Here is an 11,782-nt window from a genome sequence, read left to right as displayed (position 1 = left end):
TACACACTCCTGAGTACACTGACACTTCTGTGACATCAGTGCCACACTCTCTAAGGTCTTCCTCATAGAATATGGGATTGCCCTTTTCCAGCTGTTTGAAAGCCAGTTTTCCCAGTGACATAATTTTATTTTTTCCCAGTGTGGATCTCTGTCATAGTCTCCAATATACTTCTGATTCCTCTGTTTGGTGTGAAATACCACGAAGTGAGTGAACATTTGAAACAGAGTCTTGGACATCTCTCCACTGGTTCACTCAACAGTCTCTCTAGAACAGTGGCTGAAAGCCAACAGAACACTGGTATGTGGCACATGATGTGAAGACTCCTTGACGTCTTTATGTGTGTGTTATGATTCTGTTGGCCAGGTTCTCATCATTGACTGTTTTCCCAAAGTACTCCTCCTTCTGTGTGTCATTGAACCCTCCTACCTCCGTCCGCTGACTGATATGCTCTCAAGGGATTTGATCGACTGCTGCAGGTTGGGAGGTTATCCAGAGGAGAGCAGAGGGGAGGAGCTCTCCTGTAATGAAGCTTGTGATCAGCACATCCATGGAGGCTGGCTCTGTCTCATCCGCCAATACCTTGTTATTATCAAAGTCCAGAGGCAGTCAACTCACATCCAGACGGTCAAAGATTAACAAAACTTTAGACTGTCCCCCAAGAGTCGTAACGTCTTTCATGTTAGGGAAGAATTGATGAAGCAGTTCAATCAGACTGCAGTCCTAATATTAGGATTGGTCTTACGAAAAGGAAGTGGAAACATGAAATCAATGTTCTTGTTCTCCTTTCCTTCTGCCCAGTCGCACACAGACAGTTTTTCCCACGCCAGCAATGCCAATTGTAAGCACTGATTTGATTTGCTTCTCTTGAACAAGCCGAGGTTTGAAAATGTTGGTTGTGTTAATGGATTTCTGCTGAATCTGGTGTTCTGGCTTCCAGATGTCTGACCTCATGCTCATCAATGACCCCTCCCCAGTCCGCCTCGATCACATGGAGCTCAGTGTAGATCTTGTTTAGAAAGGCAGAGCTTGCCAGAAAGGCATTTCAGTGTACTTGTGCATGTGACATAAAAACTTGAAACTTAAACCGATCAGTAGCCTTGTGTGGGTACAATCACTGGGGAAGCCAAGCCAGAAAAAAATGCCATATTAAAACCTATGTGTTATGATAATTACGTTGTTTGCTCTATAACCTGTTAGTTCATATGCCTTGCCACCGTGATATATAGGCCTAAGGCCGAGACAATAAGAAGACACAGTGGCAGAATAAATTACACCACACCTTTGTTTCATCACAAAACCAGAGAGCAACATCTGTCCACAAAGCAGTTTGCATGTAACAAACAGTTACATGACCTACAGTATGGTCAAGCAAGTTCATGTTTCCAACGTTTTCAGACTACTAAACTATTGATGTAGAACCATGGAGAGTTACCGCAAGTCGCAAAGCAAACAGGAGCTGCCTCCCCCCTCCAGCACCATTTCAACTTCAACCTTTCAACATCATCGAATCACATACGCTTAGTCTAATACAGTGACAACTAAAAGATACCAAAAACAATTGAGTCCCATCAACGTGAGCTAAATATGATGTGGCTGTCCATGGTTCTGGGTTCTCTGCGTGTATGTGTGTGTGTGTGCGCGCACATTCGTGCATTTGTGCAAGTAGAAAAACATTTTGACTCACCCTACTTGTAGAGAAATGCCAATGCCATCCTCTCTTTCATGTTGACGAAAACAGTCTATGACTCTGTTATACAGTACACGCTTTTAGTTTTTGTTGTCCTAGGCTACCTGGCTAAAATGCTTGCTCGCTAGCCTAACTTCCTTTCATAGGCAACGATGAGCCAACAAGTTAACATTAGCCTACTACACTGAACAAAAATATATATGTAAAGTTTTGGTCCCATGTTTCATGAGCTGAAATAAAAGATCCCAGAAATGTTCCAATACGCACAAAGAAATGATTTCTCAAAAATGTTTACATCCATGTTAGTGAGCATTTCTCCTTTGCCAAGATAATCCATCCACCTTACATGTGTGGCATATCAAGAAGCTGATTAAACAGCATGATCATTACACAGGTGCACCTTGTGCTGGGGACAATAAACAGAGTGCCCCTTGGTGGCGGTGGGGTTATGGTATGGGCAGCTACGGACAACGAACACAATTGCATTTTATCAATGACAATTTGAATGCACAGAGATACCATGACAAGATCCTGAGGCCCATTGTCGTGCCATTCATCCGCCGCCATAACATCATGTTTTAGCATGATAATGCACGGCACCATGTCGCAAGGATCTGTACACAATTCATGGAAGCTGAAAATGTCCCAGTTCTTCTTAGGCCTGCATACTCACCAGACATGTCACCCATTGAGCATGTTTGGGATGCTCTGGATTGAAGTGTACGACAGCGTGTTCCAGTTCCCGCCAATATACAGCAACTTCACACAGCCATTGAAGAGGAGTGGGACAACATTCCACCGGCAACAATCTACAGCCTGTAGTGTGTTTATTTGGAGTCACTTTTATTGTAAATAACAATAGAATATGTTTCTAAACACTTCTACATGAATGTGAATGCTATCATCATTACGGATAATCATGAACGAATTGTGAATAATGATGAATGAGAAAGTTACAGAAGCACAAATATCATACCCCAGTTATTGTGATGGTGAGAGGTAGTATGTCTTGGGGGTATGATATTTGTGCATGTAACTTTCCCACTCATCATTGGTCACGATTCATTCAGGATTATCTATAATCATGGTAGCATCCACATTAATGTAGAAGTGTTTAGAAACGTATTCTATTCTTATTTACAATAAAAGTGACTCCAAAATGACAATATATTATTTACCATTCATTATTGTTGGGCACAAAATAATCTGAAACATAACCAAAACAAACAGCAAATGCATCCAATCAATTTGTAGAGTTACAAGCTTGATGTAGTCATTGCGTGCTATGAATATGGGACCAAATACTTAACTTTTTACTACTTTAATACACATACCGATATGGATGAAAATACTCCAAAATTAAAGCTGACTGTCTGCACTTTAACCTCATAGTATCATTTAAAATAAACAAGGCAGCTAGGTACATTGTCCAGCAACATACATCACTTTTCCATGAAATAAATGTTGAATTTTCATTGGAAAGGCAGATAATGCTTTTTTTATCAAAAGCAATCACTTTTGCATGTGAAAACAGAATCCTACTCATCACTCAGGCTCAGGGTCAGGGCAGGCAGAAAGATAAAAACCGGGAAAACAAGAAAACAGGAGTTCGAAAAACACGCTGGTAGGCTTGACAAGACGAACTGGCAACAGACAAACAGAGAACACCGGTATAAATGCACAGGGGATAATGGGGAAGATGGGCGACACCTGGAGGGGGGTGGAGACAAGCACAAAGACAGGTGAAACAGATCAGTGTGTGACAGCAGCTAAACGACACCCTGGACCAGAGCTAGCATACTATCTACTTTGCAGTTGAAATGCATATCTTTCCGAAATAGCTACTATTTAGAAAATCTTTGCTGTTGTGTGCCTGAGTGCGAGAACAGTATCACAACAGTTTGATGATCATAACGGATTAACACGGCTAACAATGGGTGGTTCCCGATACACATAGGCCTATACTGATCTTCTAACCTGCACAGGCCTGCACCAGTGGCAGTCGGTGCCGTTTAAGATGAGGGAGGACGATAATTTATTTTATGAGTATGGCCTTATTTCTATTACAGCATATTGGATGACTGTCATTCATATTCCATGAATGACAGTTCACCCAGCTCAATTCACCCAGCTCACTGTAACATCGATAGATTTAGGGTACTACATGATACTCAAAGTTCCCTATACCCATCATGAGGTTGCTACAACCTATCCTATGAATGAAAGTTTACAAAGTTGGTGCAAGTCGAGATAATTTTTTGTAATCAAGGCCTGCATCTAGCTAATCTAGGGTGTAATCATTAGTCCAACATTTGCAAATGAGAGTTTCTATTAGACAAATTCAGGTATGGTTATCCACGTTTCGTTCCATTTGCTTCCGTATAAGAAACGTTTTTCAACTGAATCGGCAGAATGAATACACCTCTGAATACACCTTTCCCGAATGAATACACCTTTCCAAGCCAAACCTTCATATCATAACCGCTAACCGCTACACACAGCCTACATCATTGTCACCATGTTATCTAATGTCATAGTCAACATAGCTAATAGAACTAACGCATTAGCAAACCCGCTACAATCATGCAGTACAGTGTACAGTCAGAAAGGACTCTGTACTCTGTACGCTTACCTTGACTTGGAATAGTTCCTGTGTTGGATAGCTATAGCCAGCTATCTAACATAGCATGCCTCTCTGTTTGAGCCGGGTGTTTGAGTAGGCTACTAGCTAGCTAGCTGTGAAAGTGAAAAAAATACTACGAAATATAACTAGCTCGCTCTCTTTCCCTCTCTCTCTTGCTTCTCTTTCATTTGTGAAGAAATGTATTTGTTCAAAACTGTTCAACTATTGTCTTTCTCTCTTTGAGTCAACTACTCACCACATTTTATGCACTGCAGTTATAGCTAACTGTAGCTTATACTTTCAGTACTAGATTCATTCTCTGATCCTTTGATTGGATGGACACAATGTCAGTTCATGCTGCAAAAGCTCTGATAGGTTGGAGGACATCCTCCGGAAATTGTCATAATTACTGTGTAAGTCTATGGAAGGGGGTGAGAACCATGAGCCTCCTAGGTTTTGTATTGAAGTCAATGTACCCAGAGGAGGAATTAAGCTAGCTGTTCTCTGGCTACACTATGGTGCTACCATACAGAGTGCTGTTGAGGTTACTGTAGACCTTCATTGCAAAACAGTGTGTTTTAATAAATTATTTGGTGACGTGAATATATTTAGTATGGTTTTATCTAAAAATGAAAGCTTTTTTAATGTTTCACTATTTTCAAAAATAAAATTCATTGAGGAGGATTGGCCTTCCCTTCCTCCTCTGAGGGAGCCTCCACTGGCCTGCACATATCCGTGTATCTGGCATGCACCACACCCAATGTTCTCTGCTGACAACACACCTGGGTCGTATTCACTAGGAACCAAACAGAAGCAAACTGGTCGAAATGGGGAGGGACCTACCTGAATTTGTCCAATAAGAAACGGTTGTTTTCGGTTTTCAGTTTGCTACAGTGTGCAGTGCACTAATTAATATGACACTGCCTACCTGTCTACCTGTGCAGTCTGAAGGGTGTGCCTCTGGCCTATAATGATGTCTGTGTGCTGGGGCAGCATGGAGACATCTACGACGATAACGGATACATTCACCTCGACGTATAGGCCAACTTTGTCATCTTCCAACCCGAGAGGACAGAAACTACTGGTGAGAGCTATGTAACTGTGTGTGTGTGACATCAAATCGACACAGAACAGATGTGACTCTTACAGAAGACTGCAGTGTGGATGTGTTGTAGTTAGTTGCAATGATAACATAGTGTATATGGAAAGGGTCAGAAACACTGCTTTGAAAGGTCTAGTTGAAGTTAACTCTCTCCTCTCACACCCCTCCTCCCCTCTCCCTACCCCTCTCTCCCCCTCCCTTCCTCTCCAGGGTAGAGTCAATAAGCTTGGTGTGAGTCACGTGGGCTATCCGGTCCACGGCTGTTTTAACGCCAGCATTCTGAAGCCGGCCCACTTCACCATGGAGACCTGGAGGGAGGCGGGGCCCAGGATAGGAGCGGAGCTGGAGTTTGAGGTATGTCAGCTGGACGCAGACACTGTCGGAGTACTGCTGATCAGAGGACGAATGGGCAGGAAACAGTAGGTTAGAGAGTGTGTGTCTGAGATGGACTATATTGCAGTTGGACTGGACTGAGCAGAATCAATAATCTACAAATCGCCTTGTATCCCAAATAAATACTCAAGTCTGTGCCTTGCTGTGTGTGTGTGTGTGTGTGTGTGTGTGTGCCTGCACTTGTGGTGTGTGTGTGTTGTGTTTTCTTTCTCTCAGAGTTCAGAAGCTGATGGCAGCAGGAGAGAGTTCTGATCCCAATGACCCTGCAGAACAGCTGGAGGAACCAGACACAGAACCTGCTCTAGAACCTGATCTAGAACCCAGCCACCGTGAAACTCAAGAAGAAGAAAAAGGACAAACACAGAGGAAGAGACTGCAGTACCACCACCCGGCCAGCAGGGAGGCACTGTGTTTGGAACAGCAGAGGACAGTGGCACTAACGGCCACATGGAGGAGGAGAAAAGGAAGAAAAAGAATGACAGAAAGAGGAGGAGAGGGCGGTGAAGTGGAGGTCTCCCGTGGAGGTGCAGGGGAGCAACCTTAGTGACAAGCCAAACAGGAAGAGAAAACAGGGAGACGAAATTGCGTACTGTCTCCATGGCGATCCTGAAACGCCCAAAACCAAGAAAAAGAAAATTGATTATGTGACTGTGACACTGCGACTAACTGTGAAACTGAATGAACATTATAAGATGGTGATGATGACCGTGATGATGACTATAATGAAATGCCTTAAGTAGACCTGGTGACTTTGTTTGTTTAGCTAATCACAGCCCCAGTCCTCCCATATTGTTGGGGTGATCCGTCTCACAGCTGTTTGTATAGTTTCCTATAGAAACCTAATTTCTATCAGCCTCTAGTGTGGCTCATATAGAGAACTACAGCTTTACCCTTCTAGCTATCACTAGAGCACATCAACATGCTGTAGGGTTGTTCAACAAGTCTTAACCAGTGTCTTAAACTAGTCAGTCTTCAATCTGAAATGGCAGCCAATTCCCTATGCAGTGCACTAGTTTTGACCAGGGCTACTCTATAGGGCCTGGTCCTTGCAAAAAGTAGTGCACTATGTAGGATGCCATTTTGGACAGGTTGTTGTGTTGTTTTCCTCAAGGTCTCAGAGAGAGGAAAACATGTTGCTAGTGTCCAGCTCTTATACGTTTGTATAGGTGCCACATTGAAGGCTTCAGTAAAGCAGAGAAAAGTGTTTATATTAGTTAAATAATTATATATTTGGAAGTGACTGTGTTGTGTGCCTTTCATAAGTTTGTGTGGTAGAGGATAGCAGTTGGTGATGTAGGTCATTGAGTGATGTACTGTATGTCCTCAAAGACACCTCCCCAAGTCACCTGAGTGGGTGTGTTGTTACCTATTGTACAGTTTGTCATGTTGTTTACCAGAAAGTTATTATCATACAATCTGGGCGGTTTATACAGGGAGGGGGAGTGCAGAGTAATTTCAAATATGTTGAGCCACATCCCTCCCCTCACTTCATCTGAGGAACAGAATGGAAAACAGAGCTGAACACACAGGTGAGAAATAGATAGCTCGGCCTACTGTTAGGTGCGAGTGTCTAATATAATATGATCGATGATATCATTTTTGTTAGGATGGAATAAGACCTAGGACCTACAGTAGGGTTTGTCAGTATATTTCGGTGCAGTAAAACTTAACAAAACTTGCCTTTCTTGCTGTCACAACTTCCGCCGAGGCTGCCCCCCTCCTGGTTTGGGCAGGCTTCGGCGTTCGTCGTCACCGGAGTACTAGCTACTGCCGATCCCATTCTCATCACTCCACTTGTCATGTCTTGTCAATCATACACACCTGGTGCTCATTCCCCTAATTAGTATGTGTATAAGTGTTCCCTCTGTTCCCCTTGTCTTTGTGAGTGATTGTTTGTTGTGGGAGCGTGTAGCTCGGGTGAGCTACTATTCACTGTGTTTATGCCAAGGTGGATGTTTTCCCGTGTATAGTTTCGTTTGACGCTTTGGGCGTTTGATTTATGTAAACGGAATAAACTCTGGACTTCGGTATTTTACCTCCTGCGCCTGACTCCTTCATTCACACCTCGTCACACTTGCACGACTATAAGTCGCTCAGGATAAGTGTCTGCTAAATGACCAAAGTGTAATGTCTGAGGCATCGGGGGTAGAGTTTGCATATTTGAGACCATTCCATTGGTTCTAAAGTGAAATCTCTTGCGAGATGAGTGAGGTACATGATCTGTAAAGTCTTTACCTACTCTCCACTCAAGTAGTTTCCTCATTCATTGAACAGGTGTTTTCACTGCAGTCATAAGAATGGAATGTAGACAAACAGGTGTCTTATGAGGCTGTGCATTTTCAAGAAAAAGAAAGGGAGGCAGAGAGAAAGAGGAAGTATCATACTTTATGAAAGAAAGAGTTAAGCAAACAAACAGTGATGTGCAGATGATCACTGACTTGCCTGAGATACAAATTGACAGACCTCACAGGATTGTCTTCATCTAAAAACTACAGTGCTTTCAGAAAGGATTCTTACCCCTTGACTTTTTCCACATTTTGTTGTGTTACAGCCTGAATTTTTTCTGACCAATCTACACAATACACCCATAATTTGTATTTCTATTTATTAAGGATCCCCATTAGCTGCTGCCTTCCTGGGGTCCAGCAACATTAAAACAGTTCTATACAATTTCATATATTACATTATATTACATTTCATAACACTTTTCACAACACATTAAGTGTGTGCCCTCAGGCCACTACTCTACTACCACATATCTACAATACACAATCCATGTGTACGTGTGTGTAGAGTGCGTGTCTTTTACATTTACATTTACGTCATTTAGCAGACGCTCTTATCCAGAGCGACTTACAAATAGGTGCATTCACCTTATAGCCAGTGGGATAACCACTTTACAATATTTTTGTTTTTTTGTTTATATATATATATATATATATATATATATATTATTATTATTTTTAATTTTTTTTTTGGGGGGGGGTGGGTTGGAGTAAAAGGGGGGGGGGTAGAAGGATTACTTTATCCTATCCCAGGTATTCCTTAAAGAGGTGGGGTTTCAAATGTCTCCGGAAGGTGGTGAGTGACTCCGCTGTCCTGGCGTCGTGAGGGAGCTTGTTCCACCATTGGGGTGCCAGAGCAGCGAACAGTTTTGACTGGGCTGAGCAGGAACTATGCTTCCGCAGAGGTAGGGAAGCCAGCAGGCCAGAGGTGGATGAACGCAGTGCCCTCGTTTGGGTGTAGGGACTGATCAGAGCCTGAAGGTACGGAGGTGCCGTTCCCCTCACAGCTCCGTAGGCAAGCACCATGGTCTTGTAGCAGATGCGAGCTTCAACTGGAAGCCAGTGGAGTGTGCGGAGGAGCGGGGTGACGTGAGAGAACTTGGGAAGGTTGAACACCAGACGGGCTGCGGCATTCTGGATGAGTTGTAGGGGTTTAATGGCACAGGCAGGGAGCCCAGCCAACAGCGAGTTGCAGTAATCCAGACGGGAGATGACAAGTGCCTGGATTAGGACCTGTGCCGCTTCCTGTGTAAGGCAGGGTCGTACTCTCCGAATGTTGTAGAGCATGAACCTACAGGATCGGGTCACCGCCTTGATGTTAGCGGAGAACGACAGGGTGTTGTCCAGGGTCACACCAAGGCTCTTCGCACTCTGGGAGGAGGACACAACGGAGTTGTCAACCGTGATGGCGAGATCATGGAACGGGCAGTCCTTCCCCGGGAGGAAGAGCAGCTCCGTCTTGCCGAGGTTCAGCTTGAGGTGGTGATCCGTCATCCATACTGATATGTCTGCCAGACATACAGAGATGCGATTCACCACCTGGTTATCAGAAGGGGGAAAGGAGAAGATTAGTTGTGTGTCGTCTGCGTAGCAATGATAGGAGAGGCCATGTGAGGATATGACAGAGCCAAGTGACTTGGTGTATAGCGAGAATAGGAGAGGGCCTAGAACTGAGCCCTGGGGGACACCAGTGGTGAGAGCACGTGGTGCGGAGACAGCTTCTCGCCACGCCACTTGGTAGGAGCGACCGGTCAGGTAGGACGCAATCCAATAGTGAGCCGCGCCGGAGATGCCCAGCTCGGAGAGGGTGGAGAGGAGGATCTGATGGTTCACAGTATCAAAGGCAGCAGACAGGTCTAGAAGGACAAGAGCAGAGGAGAGAGAGTTAGCTTTAGCAGTGCGGAGAGCCTCTGTGACACAGAGAAGAGCAGTCTCAGTTGAATGACCAGTCTTGAAACCTGACTGGTTTGGATCAAGAAGGTAATTCTGAGAGAGATAGCAAGAGAGTTGGCTAAAGACGGCACGCTCAATAGTTTTGGAGAGAAAAGAAAGAAGGGATACTGGTCTGTAGTTGTTGACATCAGAGGGATCGAGTGTTGGTTTTTTGAGAAGGGGTGCAACTCTCGCTCTCTTGAAGACGGAAGGGACATAGCCAGCGGTCAAGGATGAGTTGATCAGCGAGGTGAGGTAAGGGAGAAGGTCACCGGAGATGGTCTGGAAAAGAGCGGAGGGGATAGGGTCAAGCGGGCAGGTTGTTGGGCGGCCTGCCGTCACAAGTCGCAAGATTTTATCTGGAGAGAGAGGGGAGAAAGAAGTCAAAGCATATGGTAGGGCAGTGTGAGCAGGACCAGCAGTGTCATTTGACTTAACAAACGAGGATCGGATGTCGTCAACCTTCTTTCAAAATGGTTGACGAAGTCATCCACAGAGAGGGAGGGGGGGGATTCAGCAGGGAGGAGAATGTGGCAAAGAGCTTCCTAGGGTTAGAGGCGGATGCTTGGAATTTAGAGTGGTAGAAAGTGGCCTTAGCAGCAGAAACAGATGAAGAAAATGTAGAGAGGAGGGAGTGAAAAGATGCCAGGTCTGCAGGGAGTCTAGTTTTCTTCCATTTCCGCTCAGCTGCCCGGAGCTCTGTTCTGTGAGCTCGCAATGAGTCATCAAGCCACGGAGCTGGAGGGGAGGACCGAGCCGGCCGGGAGGATAGGGGACATAGAGAGTCAAAGGATGCAGAAAGGGAGGAGAGGAGGGTTGAGGAGGCAGAATCAGGAGATTGGAGGGAGAAGGATTGAGCAGAGGGAAGAGATGATAGGATGGAAGAGGAGAGAGTAGCGGGAGAGAGAGAGCGAAGGTTGCGACGGCGCATTACCATCTGTGTAGGGGCAGAGTGAGTAGTGTTGGAGGAGAGGGAGAGAGAAAAGGATACAAAGTAGTGGTCGGAGACTTGGAGGGGAGTTGCAGTGAGATTAGTAGAAGAACAGCATCTAGTAAAGATGAGGTCAAGCGTATTGCCTGCCTTGTGAGTAGGGGGACGGTGAGAGGGTGAGGTCAAAAGAGGAGAGGAGTGGAAAGAAGGAGGCAGAGAGAAATGAGTCAAATGTAGACGTAGGGAGGTTGAAATCCCCCAGAACTGTGAGGGGTGAGCCATCCTCAGGAAAGGAACTTATCAAGGCGTCAAGCTCATTGATGAACTCTCCAAGGGAACCTGGAGGGCGATAGATGACAAGGATATTAAGCTTAAATGGGCTAGTGACTGTGACAGCATGGAATTCAAATGAGGAGATAGACAGATGGGTCAGGGGAAAAAATTGAGAATGTCCACTTGGGAGAGATGAGGATTCCTGTGCCACCACCCCGCTGACCAGATGCTCTCGGGTATGCGAGAACACATGGTCAGACGAGGAGAGAGCAGCAGGAGTAGCAGTGTTTTCAGTGGTAATCCATGTTTCCGTCAGCGCCAAGAAGTCGAGGGACTGGAGGGTAGCATAGGCTGGGATGAAGTCTGCCTTGTTGGCAGCAGAACGGCAGTTCCAGAGGCTGCCTGAGACCTGGAACTCCACGTGGGTCGTGCGTGCAGGGACCACCAGGTTAGAGAGGCAGCAGCCACGCGGTGTGAGGCGTTTGTGTAGCCTGTGCGGAGAGGAGAGAACAGGGATAGGCAGAGGCATAGTTGACAGGCTGCAGCAGATGGCTA

General features: G+C 45.2%; 1 protein-coding gene across 1 annotated transcript; it reads left to right on the top strand.

Annotated features, from left to right (window-relative positions):
• Positions 1–4,271: 4,271 nt before the first annotated feature.
• Positions 4,272–7,558, top strand: LOC121585794 (DNA-directed RNA polymerase I subunit RPA43). Its single transcript, XM_041902090.1, is given in 7 exon segments — positions 4,272–4,276; positions 5,256–5,375; positions 5,377–5,395; positions 5,624–5,832; positions 6,023–6,117; positions 6,120–6,287; positions 6,290–7,558. Coding segments are annotated over 7 exon segments (873 nt in total). The 3' UTR covers positions 6,547–7,558.
• The last annotated feature ends 4,224 nt before the right edge of the window (positions 7,559–11,782 follow it).

Source organism: Coregonus clupeaformis, chromosome 17, assembly GCF_020615455.1.
Source record: "Coregonus clupeaformis isolate EN_2021a chromosome 17, ASM2061545v1, whole genome shotgun sequence".
In the NCBI taxonomy this organism is placed as follows: Eukaryota; Metazoa; Chordata; class Actinopteri; order Salmoniformes; family Salmonidae; genus Coregonus; species Coregonus clupeaformis.
This window is presented reverse-complemented; position numbering and strand designations above follow the sequence as displayed.